Raw genomic sequence first — 19,076 nt, forward strand, 5'->3', positions numbered from 1 at the left:
TTGCCTTGATTCATGAACCTAACATTCCAGGTTTCTATACAGTATTGCTCTTTACAGCATTGGACCTTGCTTCTATCTCCAGTCACATCCACAACTGGGTGTTGTTTTTGCTTTGGCCCCATCCCTTCATTCTTTCTGGAGTTATTTCTCCACTGATCTCCAGTAGCATATTGGGCACCTACCGACCTGGGGAGTTCGTCTTTCAGTATCCTATCATTTTTGTCTTTTCATACTGTTCATGGGGTTCTCAAGGTAAGAATACTGAAGTGGTTTGCCATTCCCTTCTCCAGTGGACCACATTCTGTCAGACCTCTCCACCATGACCCATCCGTCTTGAGTGGCCCCTCGCAGCATGGCTTAGTTTCATTGAGTTAGACAAGGCTGTGGTCCGTGTGATCAGATTGGCTAGTTTTCTGTGATTATGGTTTCAGTGTGTCTGCCCTCTGATGCCCTCTCCCAACACCTACCAACTTACTTGGGTTTCTCTTACCTTGGATGTGGGGTATCTCTTCAGGGCTGCTCCAGCAAGGCACAGCTGCAGCTCCTTATCTTGGACGAAGTCGCCCCTCCTGACCTTGAACGTGGAGTAGCTCCTCTCGGCCCTCTTGTGCCCGCGCAGCCACCGCTCCTTGGACGTGGCCTTGCTCCTCTTGGCCGCCGCCCCTGACCTCGGATGTGGGTTAGCTCGTCTAGGCCGGTGCCCCTGACCTTGGACACCTTCCTGCTAGATGCCTTTTAATCCTCACAAAGGCTGAGAGGGGCTGAGAGGGGTTAGGAAAGTTGCCAGAGGGCAGGCTGCTCTCTTTAAAGTAGAGCTGAATTTGGAGCAGGTTGGGCCTGATTCCAAAGCCTGCCTCTTCCCCTCCCCTTCTGAGATGCTGAGCTGGGAAAAGGGGAAAGAGGGCTGACAGATTCCCTAAGGACATGGCTCCTGCCCTCAAATCTGATGAGAGACAAAAAGTAATGGAGAGATTAAGAAGCAGTGCCTAGCAAATAACAGGAGCCAGTAAACATGTTTGTGGACTTCCCTGGTGGTCCAGCGGCTAAGATTCTGCACTCCCAATGCAGGGGGCCCAGGTTCCATTCCTGGTAAGGGAATTAGATCCTACAAGTCACAACTAAGAATTCGCATGCAGCAACAAATATCCTGAGTGCCCCAACTAAGACCCGGATTAGCACCCCCCCCCAAAAAAAAAAAAAACCCGAACAACACATTTCCTTGAAGGAGTGAAGCCCTAACTGGGATGTGCAAACAGTTCTGTGGGACTCAAAGGAGACACCTAAGTGTGTTGGATAGGGGCGCGGAATGAGCTGGAGACTTCTAGAGGGGATGTTTGAGGAGGACCTGGGACGGTAGGTCTTTAACAGTCGAGCCGTAACAGCACGGAAGGATAAAAAGCAATCTGAAAGAGCTTTAAAAGCCACGATAGGGAACATCGTTAGTGCTAAACCTCCCCAGGGACCCTCCACGGCTCCAGCCCGAGATCAGCAAACAGCGCTGGGGCCTGACAGGTTACAAGGCTGACAGCAGGTTGGGGGACCAGCCCGCACAGGGGCTGATCCAGACCACACAAGGCTTTCCCCCTCTCCCCCACCGGACCACTTGTCCGCGGCCCTCTGGGGCCCTCTGGGCGGGGTCCAAATGGCCTGACCAGGCCCACCTTGGGTGACGTCACGTATAGAGGCGGGACTCAGGACTGTAGGGCGGGGCCCCGAGAGGGGGCGGGGCCCGATGCTGCTCCTGGCCCCACCCTGAGAGAGGCCTAGGCAGGGGAGACCGGAAGTCCTCCAGCCACCGTCAGCCTCCCGGCTCCCTTCGGTTCCTCCTCTCAGGTCCGGGCGCAAGGTCGTGGCCCGGAAGTAAAGGAGCCATGTTGGCGGGTGACCCTAGAAGAGGTACTGGGCGAGAGGCGAATCTCGAGTAGAGGGAGTGCGCGCGGTCCTCAGGTGAGCGCGGGGAGGAGTGAAGGCCGGGGTTGGGGGTTCGCCACGCCTTCTTTTCAGGGTCGCTGTTTGAGTCCCTAGCCCGGCCGGGGCCCACACTATCGGCCTGACCACCGGGGGTCTCTCCCCAGGCTGCCCTGGATTTTCCCCTGGAGGCCGCTCCGGGGCCTCGCCCCAACCTCCGGAGCTCTCCCGGTGCCCCAGAGCCGGCCTGCCCCAGCCTCAGGGTCTCTCCACCCCGGTTCGGTGCGATCCCCCCAGGTAGGGGGAGGACCTGGGGACCCTCCAGGGCCCACCCGCCCATTCGCCGGTCGACCTTGTAACAGCTCTTGCATGCCAGTCGCCTCCTACTTCCTAAAACACTTTTCTGTTGATTTCTGGATTCATCTGTCCCACTCAGGGAGACTTGGCGCCGAGGGGCGCTCTTCTACAGTTGAGGGTAAAGGGACGAGGACGGTGGCTTGCTCACGCTCGCGCAGCAGGCTCGCAAGGCCGGAGGCTGACGGTAGCTGACTTTGGGCCCAAAGTCCAGACCGTTTTACCAGTCAGATACCTCTCCCATTCAGTCTCATTTATTTATTTCAGAAAGAGGGGTGATCATTTTTTCCACACAGGGACATTGTGAGCGTCCTTTGTTAAGTTTAGTTTTTGAGCCCTGGGTATGTGCCAGGCGCTGAACTGGGAAAGTTTGTACAGCACCTTAGAAGTGCTGTATGCATGGGAAGATCCCAGCAAACGGTAGTTTTCATTCCACAGGCAGGCAGAGTCGGGGTCGGAAGTGCACCCCCCTTTACAGCCCTGCTTGTTGGTGAGTTACTTCTCTCCGGGAGCATCAGTTTCCTCCATTTAAAATGGAGATACTGGTGACACTAGAATTGTTGATGGAATGAGATGTCACGTGGGACCTGCTTGGCCAGTGTGTGCTATAACAGTAAACAATCAATAAACATTAACCATTGTTGTTATGAACCCTGTCCACTTCATAAGTTCCTCAGTTTAAATGTGATAATGGATGACAAAGCACTTTACAAATGGTAACACTCCTTGGTTCTGTAAGGGTTTATTGTTACTGAAGGTAGATGATGGTGGTTTATGTGTAACTAAATCTGATACTTATTGAGCACTTACAAACACACAAGGGGAGGTAGCATTAATCATAGCTGCCGCGATATGGCTTGGCATATGCTGAGTGCTGTTCTAACCACTTTTAATCCTCATACTAACCATATGGAAAATACAGTTTTAATCCTCATTTTACAAATGAGGAACTAAGGTAAGCCCAGAGAGGTTAAGAAACTTGCCCAGGGTAATCAGCTTACTAAGTGTTGGTGCTAGGATTCAAGTATGACTGAGGCCCCTTGTGGTGAAGTTACATTGCGTGTGCTTCTTCCCTGGTGGCTCAGATGGTAAAGAATCTGCCTGCAGTGCAGGAGACCGGGGTTCAACCCCTGGGTCGGGAAGATCTGCTGGAGGAAGAAATGGCAACCCCTGCAGTTGCCTAGAGAAGCTAGGCTCCAGAGGAGCCTGGTGGGCTACAGTCCATGGGATCACAAAGAGATGGACATGACTGAGCAACTAATATTTTCACTTTCTTTCACTTTACATGCAATATCTCAGGCAAGTTTCAAAATAATCCTGTGGGGTAAGTAGTATTAGCATAAAAGTACATAGTGGTATATAAATGTAGATAGCATTATTTCTATTTTACAAGCGAGGAAACTGATGCTCAAAGAGGTTATGTACTTTGCCCAAAATCATATGGCACGTAAGTGGCAGAGCCAAAATTCAGGCGCAGGTAGTCCAGCTTCCAGTCCCTGACCTTTCAGCGTAACTGGTAGTTTCCCAGGAGCAGGAGTCTGTAGGCTGGGATCTAGTCCCGGCCCTGCCACTAAGTCACAGTGTGACCTTGAGGGGGTCTCTGAGACCTGGATTAAGAACTACGGAATTACTGGTGAATCAGACGGTAAAGAATGCCTGCAACAAGAGAGACCTGGGTTCAATCCCTGGGTCAAGAAGATCCCCTGGAGAAGGGAATAGTTACCCACTCCAGTATTCTTGCCCGGAGAACCCCAGGGACAGAGGAGCCTGGCAGGCTACAGTCCATGGGTTTGCAGAATCAGACACGACTGAGCAACTAACACTTTCACATTTCACTTTCATAGGTCCTTCTGGGCTTTCCTGGTGACTCAGCGGTAAAGAATCCACCTGTCAATGCAGGAAATGTGGGTTCAATCCCTGGGTGGGGAAGATCCCGTTGGAGAAGGAAATGGTAACCCACTGCAGTATTCTTGCCTGGAGAATCCCATGGACTGAGGAGCTTGGCAGGCTACAGTCCAAAGGGTCACAAAGAGTTGGACACAACTGAGCAACTGAACGAGAACAACAGTGTAGTTCCCTTCTATCATTAATTCTGATTCTAGGTTTCTCTTTCTTCCCTCCTGTGTATAGCTTGACGCCCAGCCCCTGTCAGTCCCTCATGGCCTCATGGAGCCGAGAGGCGGTGCTGAGTCTCTACCGGGCTCTGCTTCGCCAAGGCCGACAGCTTCGTTACACTGATCGAGACTTCTACCTTGCCTCCATCCGCCGTGAGTTCCGGAAAAACCAGAAACTGGAGGACCCCGAGGCCCGGGAGAAGCAGCTGGAAAAGGGCCTGGTCTTCCTCCACAGCAAGCTAGGAGGGATCATTTAGGGTCCTCTCCTTTCCCTTCCCATCCTAATTCCAAGGGAAAGAGGACACAGGTGCCTTCCAGAGACACACCTGCCTCTCTCCCACCTCCACCTCACAGATGCATTAAGAAGCCTCAGGTAGGTAGGCCTGTGTTCTAGGTTTCATTTTTTCTGATACAGGGGACCAGGAAAGGGAGAATCTTTCTTTTTAGTGGCCAAAGTTCTTTAGGCATACTGAAGGAAATATCAACATAAATAACAGAATGTTCCCTTATAAAATGCTCCCAGTTAAAAAGGCCCTTAGTTTCAAGTCCTACTAGGAGATCATTTTTCTTCATAGAACATTAAATGTATGAAAATGCTAGAAAAGTTACTGGTTAAAACTTAGATCTTGTTCCATCTGGCTCATTCTTCAGTGGATTCAGTTCTCTTGAGGGTTAGATCATGTTCTCCCAAACATAACTATGTGGTTTAGTTACTAAATCCAGTCCTACTCTTTGTGGCCCCATGGACTGTAGCCCACTGTGGCTCCTCTGTTCATAGAATTCTCCAGGCAAGAATACTGGAGTGGGTTGCCATTTCTTTCTCTGGGGATTTTCCCAACCTGGGGATTGAACCCAGGTCTCCCGCACTGCAGGCAGATTCTTTACCAACTAAGCCACTGGGAAGCTGTAAATATAACTATACTCTGTTTCAAAAGTCTCTAAAGCAAGCATAGTGTCCAGCCCTCAGAGGACTGCCTTCGTGCCACTGCTGCTAACAGCTGTGGGATTTAGGGCACATCACTCAATCTGTCTAGGCCTCCATTTCCTCTTTTGTAGATGAAATAGCATCCCACTCCAGTACTCTTGCCTGGAAAATTCCATGGATAGAGGAGCTTGGCGGGCTACAGTGGGGTCGCAAAGGGGACACGACTGAGCACCACCACTGAAATAGTACCCACCTCTTCAGCTTATTGCAGGAGTTAATAAGAAAATGCACACAGAGTGCTTCAGTGGTTCTTGGCCAGTGGTATGTGAGCTCTGTTTCCTGTCATGGCAGTGTGACCAGCAAGTTGCACTGTAACCTGATGACTGTACTTAATTCAGCAACTTTCCCAGAGGGCCCGCCCTGGCCTCATGGTAGGCGCTGAGGTGGGGATGAATGATGTGGCGATCCGCAGGAGGTAGCTCTGGACTAGAGGTGGGTCAAGAGCTTATAGACAGGGAAGGGGCCAAAACTACCTGGAGAGCGGGGTTGGGGCGAGGAATCACAGGTAGCTATAGAAAAGACATTGGAGGTCTGCCTCAAACAAAAAGCAGCTCATCGGGTCGATGGGCAAGAATGAGCAAGTGAGGAGGTGAAAACCACATTTTGTAGTCTGGAAACTTGAGTCTGGAGTAGCTCGAATTGCGTACCTGTAAGGCAGGTGACTGGAGTTGAGACTGAGCCAGGTCTGGAAGGACATCAAATCTCCTGTTGAGGAAGTTGTGATATCTGATAGGGAGGTGGTGGGCACCACAGCTTTGTCAGCCGGGGAGTGGTGTGGATGAGGGGTCAGGGCAGTGGCAGCATGCAGAATAAATCGGTGAGAGGCCCCATAGGGGGTGAATCTGAGCAGATGAGTGGAGGGACCGAGGCGGTGGGGTGGCTGCATGTAGGTGCAATGTGGGCAGCAGGGGACTTTACCAAGTGGGGGCTGGTGCAGCAGGAGGAGAGAGAATGAAGGATGACTTTGAGGTGGAAGGCATGCCAGCTGGGTAGAGGGTACTGTTTTTAACAGAGAGGGAAGGCAGGAGGAGCCTTGTGTAATAGTTTTGTGTTGATTGGCAGACCTGCCTTTGGGAGTAAAGGGGAGGTAGGAAGTGATGCCCATGAGGGCCTGCCTGCGTAGGGAAAGTGGAAGTGAGTACTGAAGACTTTCTGTTCAGAGTCTATTTTGAGTGTGAGTTGGGTTACAGGTTGCTGCCACTACCTCCTCCAAAAACAAAAAAAAGCCACAGAATTAGTAGCTCACTGGTGGAACAGATGCGTCAAGTCCCATCTGTCAGGTACTGCTGGCCCTGGGGGCAGTGAATGAGCCAGAATGCCTCTGGGGCATATGGTCTAGTGGTGCGTGGAGAGCAGATGGGTACAAGGTGGGGCTGCAGGCTGTTTGGGACCCTGTAACCTACACCCCAGCACCGTGAGCTCTAGGTTCAACTAGCGACTGCACAATTTACTCGCTTGGTGACTTTGGGCTAGTTACCTGACCTCTGCCTCAGTTTCTTCATCTGACAGTCAGAGCTAACAGTGTGACTGACCTCATGGGACTGTTGTGAAGAGTAAGAGAGCAAAGAGGGGGAAAATGCCCAGCACATGGTACATGCTTACCGTGCGTTAGTTCTTATCATGCATACTTAAGCCAGGTCATGTTTAGTTCGAATCATATGACCTTTTCAAGTAAAAGAAGTTGGAATGTTCAGAGTTCTGTGTCATCATCCTAGGAAGCCACAGGGCCACTGTTACCACCGCCACTGCCAGTACACGGGGTAGTGAGTATGTCTGTTCCCATTCTTGTGTCTGAGGAGACAGGTTAAACACCTCGTCTGAAATGTTAGCAGAGTTCACATTCTGCATCCTCAGCCTGCCCACCGGGACAGTGGTTCCTCCTCTTTTTTTAAATACTTTTAACTAGTTGTATGTGTACAGTTCAGTGGTGTTAAGAATATTCATCTTATGATGTAACAGATTTCCAGAGCTTTTTCATCATGAAAAACTGAAACTAAACCACAGGGCTCCTTCCTAATTGCGCAAGGACCCAGGCTCCTTCCCCCTTGTTAGGCAGAGCTCGTACCCCTCTGTGGCTCCCAGCTAGTAGAGCATGGCCTGAGTGGAGGGTATACTGTGGATAAGCAGTTTCAACTGGAACAGGTTGAGTTCAGTTTTAGAATAGAAACTCTGATCTCCCTGGGGGAGCTTGTGGGTGTTCTCTCTTCTTGCTGGTTGCTAGGTCGTCAGCACCACCTGGCCCTTGGATGGGGCAGGGAATATACTGCACTGGTGTAGAAGAGCCTTTTCCCAAGTCTGCTCAACATAATAGTTTTGGTCTCAAGCCCAGGATGGCATCAGTGTCGGTTTTAGAGACCGTTCTGGCTCCATCTCAGAAGGTGAAATGGACCTCACAGGACAGTCTGGATTCCGAGTGGCTTCTGAAACGTGACCTTTGTCCTGTGGATGGAAATTGTAAAAGACTTAATGATAGCCCATGTTTGTAGAGCCCTTTAACAGCTGATAAAATGTTCACGTGCAGTATTTTAGTAGCTGTGTTGGCCTCACTACAACCCTGTGATTTAGGCCGTGCAGGCGTCATTATCCCCTTTACATAGCTGAGGGGCTGAGTAACTAGTTTGAGGTCACCCAGCTAATTAGTCAGGGCTCAGTGGCAAGTCCTCAAGATTTCTGACTCTAAAATTCAGCCTCTTCTGTCGTGCCACCTCACTGCCTCATTCTCACCAGCCATCAGAGGGTCAAAGACTAAATGGCCCAGAGAGGCTCCTTCCAGCTTCCGTGCAGAGGGGAGCTGGGCCCTTCTTGCTCTGCTGTATCACATGCAAGGATCATTTAGGAGATGGTTCTCCCTATTGTAAATACATCCCTAAAGAGCCTTTTGTTTTAAAAGAAATAAAACAGTGGTTGGAATAGAAAATGGCAACCCGCTCCGTTATTCTTGCCGAGAGAATTCCACGGACAGAGGAGCCTGGCAGGCTACAGTCCATGGGGTCGCAGAGTCAGACTCTGAGCACACACAAAACAGTGGTCATCATTATGTATGGGGAACTGTACCTGTCAACTTTGTCCTGACTGTATTAGTTTGCCTCGGGGACATTTATGTCCCATCTCTGTCTCAGTGGCTGCTGGAGGGATGATGATGGCTAGAGTTCCTGCCTGACCCCACCTGCAAATACAGAGTTTCCCTCTTCTCAGCCTTACTTGTTCTGAGCATTTGAAGTGGAAGTATATTTAATTTGGCCAAGTCTCTCATTCTGTCCCTGAACCCGAAGCGTCTACTAACTGCAGAAGGTGGAGAAGAGAACAGAGAAGTGCCAAGGTGGTGAATTCTAGTTAGAGAAAAAGTAATGCTTGACTACAACTCCTGCTGAAATAAGCAGAGTCAGAAATACTCCTTTCTTGTTGATGAGGGAGGCGCGGAGCATGCAGGGTGAGATGAATAGCACTCAGTTGTAAGGGTATCGAAAAACTACTTCACACTGGAAGCTGCACCAGTGATCTTGTCTCTCTGTCCTCCCATTCTGGGTAACGGGTGGATGGCACACAACTGTTTATAGGTAGATCCTGGGATACAGGACATGGGAGGAAGAGGAGAGAAGCAGTGTGAAGCGCCGAGCTCTGATCCGAGCCACTTTGTCATCCCTCATCTGGGTTGGGCCCAGGGTTTTAAGTCCATGGGAAATAGGTTTTTTGGGGGATGAAGGGAACTTCAGTCAGGATGACCCAGTTGTTGCCAGGGAACAAAGGTGAGCTCACCCCGCGGGAACACTGCACAGAGGCCAGCCCCGTCTGCATTGTGCCTGTGAACTCCACTCGGGTGGCCACATTTTCAGTTCGTTTTTCAGGTGCATGTGAGCGGGTGGATTTTCTCATTCTCCAGTTAGCAGCTCAGTCTCCAGCGACCGTCGTGTTTATTCAGCCTCTGCCCCAGTGCCAGGCTCACCTGAGCTTCTCGTGGCCCCCTGTGCACTCTCCCTGAGAAACAGCATTTGTCAAGTGGGACTGTCCACAGAGAGTTCTTTTCTTTTTTGGGCCTTCCTCACACGTGGACTTGTAGTTACGTCTCCGTGTGCCAGGGTATTCAGTCCGTGTGGTCGTCGTTACCGTTATTCGCAGGAAGTTCACAGAATAGGAACAGTTTGATCTGGGCAAGGGTAGACATGATAGAGGGGGGAAAGCATCATGCTGGGAGTTGCGAGTTGTGCACGTGGCTCCGTCATTCCTTTTCTCTGAGGACTCTGACAAGCCACCTCCCTGTGTGTGAGGTGATGTGATGGGACTAGATAGGCCGCCTCTAGTTAAATTAGACCTTCCTGCTCTGACTTTCCATAAGCAGTGGCCAAAGGATCAAAGCACTGTCTGCACTATAGTGCTGGGAAAGGGTCCGGAGGATTGGGTTTCGTGGTGGGGTCTTCACTCTAATACAAGAAAGGGTTGACCATGAGCTTAGCACTCTCTGTAATCTCAGTAGATGGGTGGGGTGGTTTTCCCATAACTAGCATGACCATTTCCTCCGCCTGCATCCAGGTACATCGAGGACACGCTGCCTCCCTCCTGGCCCTCGAGCGTGGAGCGCTAGAGTCAGGGGGATTTGGTTTGCTGGAACTCGAGTACCCTGGACTGGCCCGAAGCGGGAGGGAGGAGGAGGTCTGGTTCTCAGGGTCACAGGTGGTGACAGCTGTGTTCTGCCTTCGTCCTCAGGTGCGCAATGGCAGGCTCTGGTGAGCGCAAAAGCAAGAAAGATGACAATGGCATTGGGACGGCCATCGATTTTGTGCTCTCCAACGCCCGGCTGGTGCTGGGGGTGGGAGGAGCAGCCATGCTGGGCATCGCTACACTGGCGGTTAAGCGGGTAAGTGCACTCAGGCCAGGCCAGGCATTGGAGAGGTGGTAAGGCTGCCAAGTGGAGCTGACCTAGAAGAAGACCGTGATACTGCTGATGGGAAGGTAACATGGCAATTTGACATTATTAGACGAGACCTTAAGAGAATTAAGTAAATGTGCTTCTAGGATCCTGCTATAAAGAAACTGTTGGAAATACAAAGAAAGAAGTTTATCTCAGGGTTAAATTGCAAATAACCAAAATAGCTTTTTGTGACCACCTTAGAGTTAAAATAGCAGCACCCTCACCACACATGTGTTTTCTATTTCCCTTTCCTGCTTTACTCTTAATTAACACCTGTGTCTGCCTGCTTGAGCTTGTTGATTATGTATTGCCTGAATCCCTATACTGGACTGCAGACTTCATGAAGGCAGGAATTGGGTTGGGAAACTGATTTATTTTGTATACCTAGAACAGTGCCTGGCACAGAGTAGCCATTCAGTGTTGTGTTTGTTAAATAAATGGATTGGTGTTTGACATTACGGTGTATTGATAAGGTACAGTGTTGTATCATCAGAAATTGTACCATATTGTTCAGCCCTGATTCATTCTTAGTGATATGAGGAGTGATAAAAATGACAAGTAAAAAATCAGTTTTTTAAGGTATATATAGTGGAAGATGCTAATTATATAAATACATATTTCCAGAAAGAAATATACCCAGATATTAATAGTTATCTTCTGGTGTGACTTCCCTGGTGGCTCAGGCAGTAAAGAGTCCACCTATAATGCAGGAGACCTGGGTTCGATCCCTGGGTTGGGAAGATCCTCTGCAGGAGGAAATGGCAACCCACTCCAGTATTCTTGCCTAGAGACACCTTTGGACAGAGAAGCCTGGCGGGGTACAGTCCATGGGGTCACAAAGAGTCGGATACGACTGAGCGACTGAGCACACAGCACGGCACTTAGTCCTTCAGAGCCGGTCATGTCCTGAAATGGGTACTGAGCCCCGAAAGCAGGCTGGTGCCTGTGCCCCCAGGACAGAGAGGTGGCCCTGTGGACAAGCCCCGCAGGGGCACAGGTCTGACCCCCGTCGGGGAAGCCCTGGGGCCTGGGTGGAGGAGGGGGTGTCCCCGAGTCACCCAGCAGGCTCTTATGAACAGAACTAGCAGAAATTCTGAGTTTTTTTTCTGGGTTGTGACATTATGGATAAATGTGTTTCTTACTATATATAAGATTTAGTATTTCCTGAGATTTTCTGTGTGGAGCAAAGCATTCCATACTCTAGACTAAAATGACGTTATTGAAAAGTAGTGGAACTCATTATGGTAGAACTGGTGGGAAGCAGGAAAGAAGGTCCACACGCTGGGTCCTCTCTGCTCTTTCAGATGTACGACAGGGCGATCAGCGCCCCCACCAGCCCCACCCGCCTGAGCCATTCGGGGAAAAGGAGCTGGGAAGAACCAAACTGGATGGGCTCTCCCCGACTGCTCAATAAGGACATGAAGGCAGGCCTGAGCAGGTCCCTGCAGGCCCTTCCCACAGGCTCCTCTGCCTTCGACACAGGTGAGGAAGGCTGTTGGCCCTCTGGGACTCCTCTCGGGCTCTTGGTGCTACTCTTGCCCTCAACACGTTTCTTAAGGACACACGCGCCAGGCGCCATGCTGGCCTTTTGTGCTAAGCCCTTCTCCCCTCTGGGGCTGAGGCGGCTGTGGATGAGCAAGCACGGGATGAGCTCACGGGCCTCTCTCTCTTGCCTTGGCAGATACATTCTGCCCGCCCCGGCCCAAGCCATTGGCGAGGAAGGGCCAGGTAGACTTGAAGAAGTCACGACTCCGCATGTCCCTGCAGGAGAAACTTCTCACTTACTACCGGAACCGGGCGGCCATCCCTGCCGGCGAGCAGGCTCGGGCCAAGCAAGCTGCTGTGGACATATGTGCCGAGCTCCGGAGCTTCCTGCGGGCCAAGCTGCCTGATATGCCACTTCGGGACATGTACCTGAGTGGCAGCCTCTATGATGACCTGCAGGTAACCAGGGGGTGCTTACGAAGGGCAGGGCGGTTCTGCCACGATGCTTCTCAATAGTGCCATCGGGGCAGAAGATCAGTGTCCCAGGCTTGCCAAAAAAGATTAGTCTTACTGCTTCTGAATTCTGCACATTGTGGTAGCATTTGATCCCTGCCTTTAACTCGTTTTCAGTCATAAAACTTCTAGGAAGCTGTTAGAGGCTTCCTCCCTCCTTACTCTTTTCCCAGTTTCTCCTTCCTGGCTTTCTGTCTTCTGGGATCTTGAAGGCATGGAGGATGTTATGTGTACTTCTGGGTCCAAAGACAGTGGGGTGTGTGGAGCGAGCACAGGCTCTAATGTCTAACAGACCTGGGTTTAAGTCCTCACTCTGAATTGATGTGGTCACGTGCAAGAATTTTTAGATTCCTTTTTTGCTGGGGGGGGGGGCGGGGAGGGGCAGGATACAAGATGGTGGGACCTGGGTTTGGGGAAACTTGTCTCTTGAGGAGATGAAGGTCCCGCAAACCCTTTTTAATTTTGCTACAACAGGTGGTGACAGCCGACCACATCCAACTCATCGTGCCCCTCGTGTTAGAGGCAAACCTGTGGTCGTGTATCCCCGGGGAGGACACCATCATGAACGTCCCTGGCTTCTTTCTAGTTCGCCGGGAGAATCCAGAGTATTTTCCTCGTGGTAGCAGTTACTGGGACCGCTGTGTAGTAGGGGGCTACCTTTCTCCGAAGACGGTGGCAGACACGTTTGAGAAGGTAGTAGCTGGCTCCATCAACTGGCCGGCCATCGGGTCCCTCTTGGACTATGTGATTCGACCAGCCCCGCCCCCAGAGGCCCTGACTCTGGAAGTGCAGTATGAGCGCGACAAGCACCTCGTCATTGACTTCCTGCCATCAGTGACCCTTGGTGACACTGTCTTGGTGGCCAAACCACACCGGCTAGCCCAGTACGACAACCTGTGGCGGCTGAGCCTGCGTCCTGCTGAGACGGCGCGCCTGCGGGCCCTGGACCAGGCTGACTCGGGCTGCCGCTCCCTGTGCCTCAAGATCCTCAAGGCCATATGCAAGTCCACTCCGGCCCTGGGCCGCCTCACTGCCAGCCAGCTCACCAACGTCATCCTCCACTTGGCCCAGGAGGAGGCTGACTGGTCCCCGGACGTGCTGGCCGACCGCTTCCTGCAGGCCTTGAGGGGGCTTATCAGCCACTTAGAGGCTGGCGTTCTGCCCAGTGTCCTGAATCCCAAGGTGAACTTATTTGCAGAGCTCACCCCCGAGGAAATAGACGAATTGGGATACACTCTCTATTGCTCGTTATCCGAGCCGGAGGTGCTGCTGCAGACATAGGGCAGGTGAAGGCCAAAGCAGGTGTCGGGTGCTCAGGCCCCCGATTCTCCGTTAGAAACACTTGGCTACATAGTTGGTGCCTCACAGGGTCCCTAGGTGCCTCCTGTCTTGCTGGTCATCCCCCTGGTCACTTCATGCTGATTAGAATGACGTTTCTGTCTCCTCTTTTCTCACTTTCCCTTTTGACTTTTGTTATCAAACACTGTGCTCCCTACTCTTTCCCTCCCCCATGCTCCAGGCCAGTTTTCCTTGAAAGAATTGAGAAGGTGGAGCCCTGGCCTGAGCTGTGGCGACCACTGGGTATTTTGCATCTTGGCCTAGGTCTGTTTGTGTCGGCTGTGCCGCCTGCTCCTCTTAGGTGTCTGCTCTGTTTTTCCTGTCTGTTCACATCTTCTTTGTTGCTCTTTTTTCCTGGAGCGCATCTGCCTAATTAAGATGTTGCCTTGCAGTTGACTGTCACTGAAGTTAGGATTGCATGTTTCAAACTCAACTCTGCAGGGAGTGCTCAGACAGTATTTAGGATTTCCGGGGATAAAGCTGGTCTTTGACCCAAGTTCCTGGAAAAAAGAAGCCCACCCCCACCTCTTGACCAATTCATATCCAGAAGGACCGAGGTCTCCTGGGCACACTGTTGGCTGCTGCACAGGGGAGTGAGGGCTCACGATAAACTGGATGCAGAGTTATCCGGAGACTGTGTTTCTCTGTGGCCATCAGTGAGAGTGCAGGTGGGCGAACCTGGAGGTGGCAGTGGAGTCTGTGTGCCTGATGTCTGTGCCTCACCTGGGGCTGCTCACATCCGGCACCGCTGGCTGCAGGTGTCAGAGGGGACGGAAGGGCTGCTGTTGGCCCCTCCCGGCCGTATTGCCAATGAGGACAAGGCCTTCAAGGACACAGTCTTAGTGCTCGAGGTTGACAGGCAGCTGAACATCAGTGACCACATTCCTCCCTGTCGGGCCTGCCTGTCTCAGATATTGCCTTAGTGCAAGAACGGGTCCAAGAGCCAGCCCTTCGATCCCCAGCATGTGCCATAAGAATATGAGGGAGTGTCTCCTGAACTCTGCAGGCATCACCACAGGCCAGAGGGCAGGCAGATATGCACAGACCTCCTCCCTCCATCCCGTCTCTCACCCAGCAGCTGGGGAGATCGGTGCTACCCAGGAAGAGCACATGGCTAGAACACATGAGAGGGAGGTGGGTACTTCCCACATTCCTTCTTGTTTCTTGCTGCTAAAATTGCACTGTTTATTGCAGTGTAAAAAGTATCCTGAGAGTGGGGAGGAATATTTAATATACAATGTCAGTGCATCTTGTTTTGTGTGGTTTTTTTCCTGTTTGTGGCAGGAGGCTGATGATAATTCTATTTCTGATCTGCCCATCCAGTATTTTGTTTCTCCCATCAAATCTTATTTTTATTCTTACTACCTCTTCATCAATGAGATTCTGGTGAAGCTCTCCGCAGCTGTCTCATTCCTTTCCAATGACAGTGACATGAAATGACTAAATAGCATTGAAACCTTAGCTTCCCTTTGAATTTAAGGTAGAGACTCCTGTCCCCTTTTTTGTCATGGCTTAGTGGGTTGAGCAGTAGGGTTAACATTGGCTATATTTAGAGAGTCTTCCTGTCTCTTCTCTGACATACATGCAAAGGCTCCCTGAAATGGTTCAGTTGTTCCCTTTGTATGAAGACATTGAGAGAATGAAAAACACAACAGCCCAGAACCCTTAGAGAGGTTCTCCATCTTGGCTATTCATCAGAGTCAAACTGGGAGTTTAAAATGCTCTGTACGCCTGAGTACCATCCAGGGTGACTGGTGTAGCGGGTGTGGGGTGGAGCTGAGCACTGATGCACCCGTCTGCTGTCTTTAGAAGAAAAGGAAGGACAGGGCTATGAGTGAGTGAGACGCATTCCTTCTTGTTTTTCTTCATTCAGAGAAAGGATCTGGTTTTCCCCATGTGAATATTAGAAAACCTGGAATTTTCCCAAGCAGGTGTCTCTGACCAAATTCTATATAAGACATTGGATGGAGACTCAAAAGACAAAAGACTTTAAAGACCAGATCCCAAATCATCTAAGCCAAGTGTAATTGTGATTTGAGTTTATCTCTGAGCACCTTTCTACAGGCAGCTCTGTCTCTTACCTGTTTTCACAAAACCTAAACGCCTAACTCTGCCATTTCGCAAACAAGAATATCTTAGTGGTCCTCAGAACTAGAAGCAGTGGGAATTCTTTACTCTAGTCGTGGTGGGTTTGCTGACTGAGATGGGGCAAGTCCCATCATCACATGTGGATGAAGTCAGTGCTTTGAGATTCTTGGATGAAGGAGGGGACCCCCCCCTGCCCACACACACACTTTTTTTTTTTTTGGCTTTGGGGAAAGATGTAGGGCCTTTTCCCACCTTTCTACTCTGTAACTTTCACTTTTGCCTGAAGTAACAGCATCTGCTTCTACTCCATCTGGAAATTTTTTTGCACCATCTAGGTTAGCAAACCACATAGTTGGCTTAATGCTTGAAAAAAGACTCATCATCTCGAAAACCCAATCAATTCCAAAGTGTATTTTGGTTTTCCTTGTTGCCCCTTCCTAAAACATGAGTTCAATACAAAGTACTTTATACTCTTGGTTGTGACTTTTTTTCCCCAAATAAAAAAATAACTGAAGCTCATGTCTGGAAAAATTGTGTTGTGAGACCTATAATCTTTCCTCCTGGGCTCAGCCCCTGTGGTCCTCTTCATATTCTTGATCGGCTGGTTTTCCTCCCTGGTACTTCACTCAAGTTGAGAACGCAGATGGTTTTGATGAGGAATCGGCTTTGGGATCGAGCCCTGGAGAAGGTTGGGGGTGGAGTTGTGAGCGGGGATCCCTGCCATGTGTTCAGAGGCTCTGTTGTGGCACATCTTTGAGACTATGACCCTGGCCGAGAACTGCTCTCACAGGATGTGTTAGAATCCTGACCTTTGAGCCGAAGCTTAAAGCCAAAGAGAATGGTAAGAGGACTTAGGACTAGAGCTGTGAGGCGGTAGCCCTTGTAGGTACACTTAGCTGATTCCAAGGGGCCAAAATAGCAGAGGTGTGCTGGGGCTGTGTACAGCGCGTTGCTTACCTTTTCGTTACAGTCACCTCATGGTCTCTATTCTTCACCCCTGAGGCCAGGCCCACAACCTGCTATCCAGTCATTTGCCTGTCCTTCAATAAGAGGTTACTATGTCTGGCGGATAGGTTTGGAATTCGGCACCAGTCTTTTCTGTCCTGTCTGGGCTAGGTCCAGAGAGAAGCAGTTAGCCCTGAGACCCAGACAACTACTATCCTTTTTCTCCTTGAGGGAGGAAATAAAGCCAGGGAATGTGCTGTCTGTCTACAGCATGGGAAGACGAAAAAAAGTTTCCAACAGCTTTGGCTTGTGTGTGTGGTATGAAACATTTTTCTACAGGAGTGGGACTGGTTCTAAATTTACAGGTAGGAGAAACTTTGAACTGGGTTACCATAATGGAAAGGATGTGACGACCTGCCGCTGGAGTCATTCTCCCACCCCTCTGCAGTGTCAGTCTGGAGCAGGATTACTTTAATTCTCAGCCATCTATATGGTCATCTGTCAAGAAGCACTGACAGTTCCCTCCATACAGCAAATGGAGGACATGTCCCCCAGGGTCCTTGGTGACACCTTTGGAAGACTTGAGTAGTGGCTCAGGGCTTCTTACTGTCTTTGCACAGAGAGACCAGATGCCTTATGTATGTCGAGATATTTGTGATTCCCCAAGGAGAAAGGAAAACTGCATCTAGTATGCTTTGCCTATACTAGTTGCTCAGTTGCTGATTTCATCTCTGTAAATAACAGTCCTCTGAGGAAGCAGGATGATGTAATGGAGATGGGAATGGGGGACCTGGGAGGTTCGGAAGACCTCAGTTCTAATAATAGTAGTAATAGGAACTATTTATCCAGCACTTATCAGATACCAGGAGCTCTGGCTAAGCATACTCATCATGAGCCTCATCTTACAGATCAGGAAACAGACTCAGCAGGATAACTCACTCAACCAAAACGTCTCCACTAATAAACAGCCAAATTTGCGGGTATTTGCCCCTAAAAAATCTCTCAACTCCTACCTCATACTGCCTTCATGGGGCAAGAACACTTCATCCCGTTAGTCCTGTTTATCACTGAAAAGAAATGGTTAGGCCAGACTGAATCAAGTCAATGAATGGTCAGCAGTCACGGAGGACAGTGCTTCCCCAGTTTTTCACGTCACAGTCCTCAAAGGAATATTTGTAGAGCCCACTTAAGTGGATGGAAACGAAAACTCAAGGTTTCCACTTCTATGGGGCCTGACAAGGGGATTGAGAGGTGGTGGAGGGCTTTCTCATCACTCTTAAGTTTCCCAGTAGAGAGCGCAAGTTGCTGATCCCGACGTGGACGGCGGCTTCCAAACACAAACTACCACAATTGGGCATTAGGAGGACTTGACGGGAAGCGATTGTGCCTAGAAGTTACAGCGGTGGGAGATAATTGAAACCACCCGAGAGACAGTAGCTTAATAAAATCTGTCCTTGTTCTTAGCGGAATTGAAACTACATAAACGGAAAGAAATCCCTCCTGTAACAGAATAGCAGATTTTTAGCAAAATGAATTATGTAAAAATACACTCGGAGGTAAGATTATGCATCTCCTCGACTTTTACAGTCAAGAGTAGGGACGCGGAGCTGGCCTTTGATGGTAGGTGGGCACAGATGCGGCGATTCGACTGACGTCATCAGCCAACCTTTTCAATTACTGAAGGGCTTGCAGTCCTCAGTATTTTGCAAATGTCTGCATGAAAATGACACTGTGAAAACGCACACACGAAGTGACACTTCCTTTTGCCTAGTTTTACCTTAGGGCCTGAAACTGGTCGCTAGTTAGGGGCTTCACTGAGAACGGCAGGAAAGGACTGCACGGCCGGGACCTAACGCCATTACTTGGGAGGCACTGGGCGAGGGCTGCCCCAGGCAATCATGACCGGCTCCGGGCGGACCGGCATGAGAAGACCAGTTCAAAGCGTTACCACAGAAAAAAGCGAGTGGGCGACAGCGCCAGACGGCGGGAACCTCACCGGTCGCTCCGCCCCTTCCCGCGCAGATCAGGAGCTTGAGCCAATAGAAATTGGAGATATAGATGACTCACCGTGCCTGACCAATCATCTCGACGCGCTCGCTCCTCCATTATCTCGCGCGAGAACCAGGAGACCGTCTACCTCACAATAAAAACCTTTCTTGGGAGTTAAAGACTTCTTTCTCCGCCCCTCGAGCCAACGCCGGAAGTGGGTGTACGGATCCCTCCGCGTTCTCTGGCGGCTGCCTAGAGTGACTCTTTGATCTTAAAAGCCTTGTAAAGAAGTACACCTTTTTCCTGAGGCCGTAAACAAAAAAACAACTAATTCTCTCTTCACTGGTATGCCCTAGACATAAAAGTGGGAGATTTGGAAACGGTCGGGGCGTCGGATAGATGACAATACGTGGGTAGGAGGCGCGAGTCACGTGACGGCGGCGGAAGGATG

At 50.4% G+C, this 19,076-nt stretch overlaps 1 protein-coding gene and 1 long non-coding RNA gene across 3 annotated transcripts; one reads left to right on the forward strand and one right to left on the reverse strand.

Annotated features, from left to right (window-relative positions):
* Positions 1,769 to 16,935, forward strand: MIEF1 (mitochondrial elongation factor 1). 2 transcript variants are annotated; one of them, XM_013964357.2, is made up of 7 exons: positions 1,769 to 1,947; positions 4,393 to 4,749; positions 10,063 to 10,213; positions 11,572 to 11,749; positions 11,949 to 12,211; positions 12,740 to 13,447; positions 14,419 to 16,935. In XM_013964357.2, the coding sequence occupies exons 3-7, from the start codon at positions 10,070 to 10,072 to the stop codon at positions 14,524 to 14,526; spliced, it is 1,401 nt and encodes a 466-aa protein (XP_013819811.2). In that variant the 5' UTR covers positions 1,769 to 1,947; positions 4,393 to 4,749; positions 10,063 to 10,069; the 3' UTR covers positions 14,527 to 16,935. The 2 variants fall into 2 exon arrangements, with proteins under 2 accessions (XP_013819811.2, XP_017904281.1); XM_018048792.1 differs by having other exon boundaries at positions 1,770 to 1,947; positions 12,740 to 16,935.
* LOC106502153 lies at positions 15,912 to 18,995 on the reverse strand. The gene is made up of 2 exons (XR_001295744.2): positions 18,704 to 18,995; positions 15,912 to 16,370 (listed from the first exon to the last, which is right to left on the reverse strand). It is a non-coding gene; the product is annotated as an uncharacterized LOC106502153 (long non-coding RNA).

Source organism: Capra hircus, chromosome 5 (genome assembly GCF_001704415.2).
Source record: "Capra hircus breed San Clemente chromosome 5, ASM170441v1, whole genome shotgun sequence".
NCBI classification, from domain to species: Eukaryota; Metazoa; Chordata; class Mammalia; order Artiodactyla; family Bovidae; genus Capra; species Capra hircus.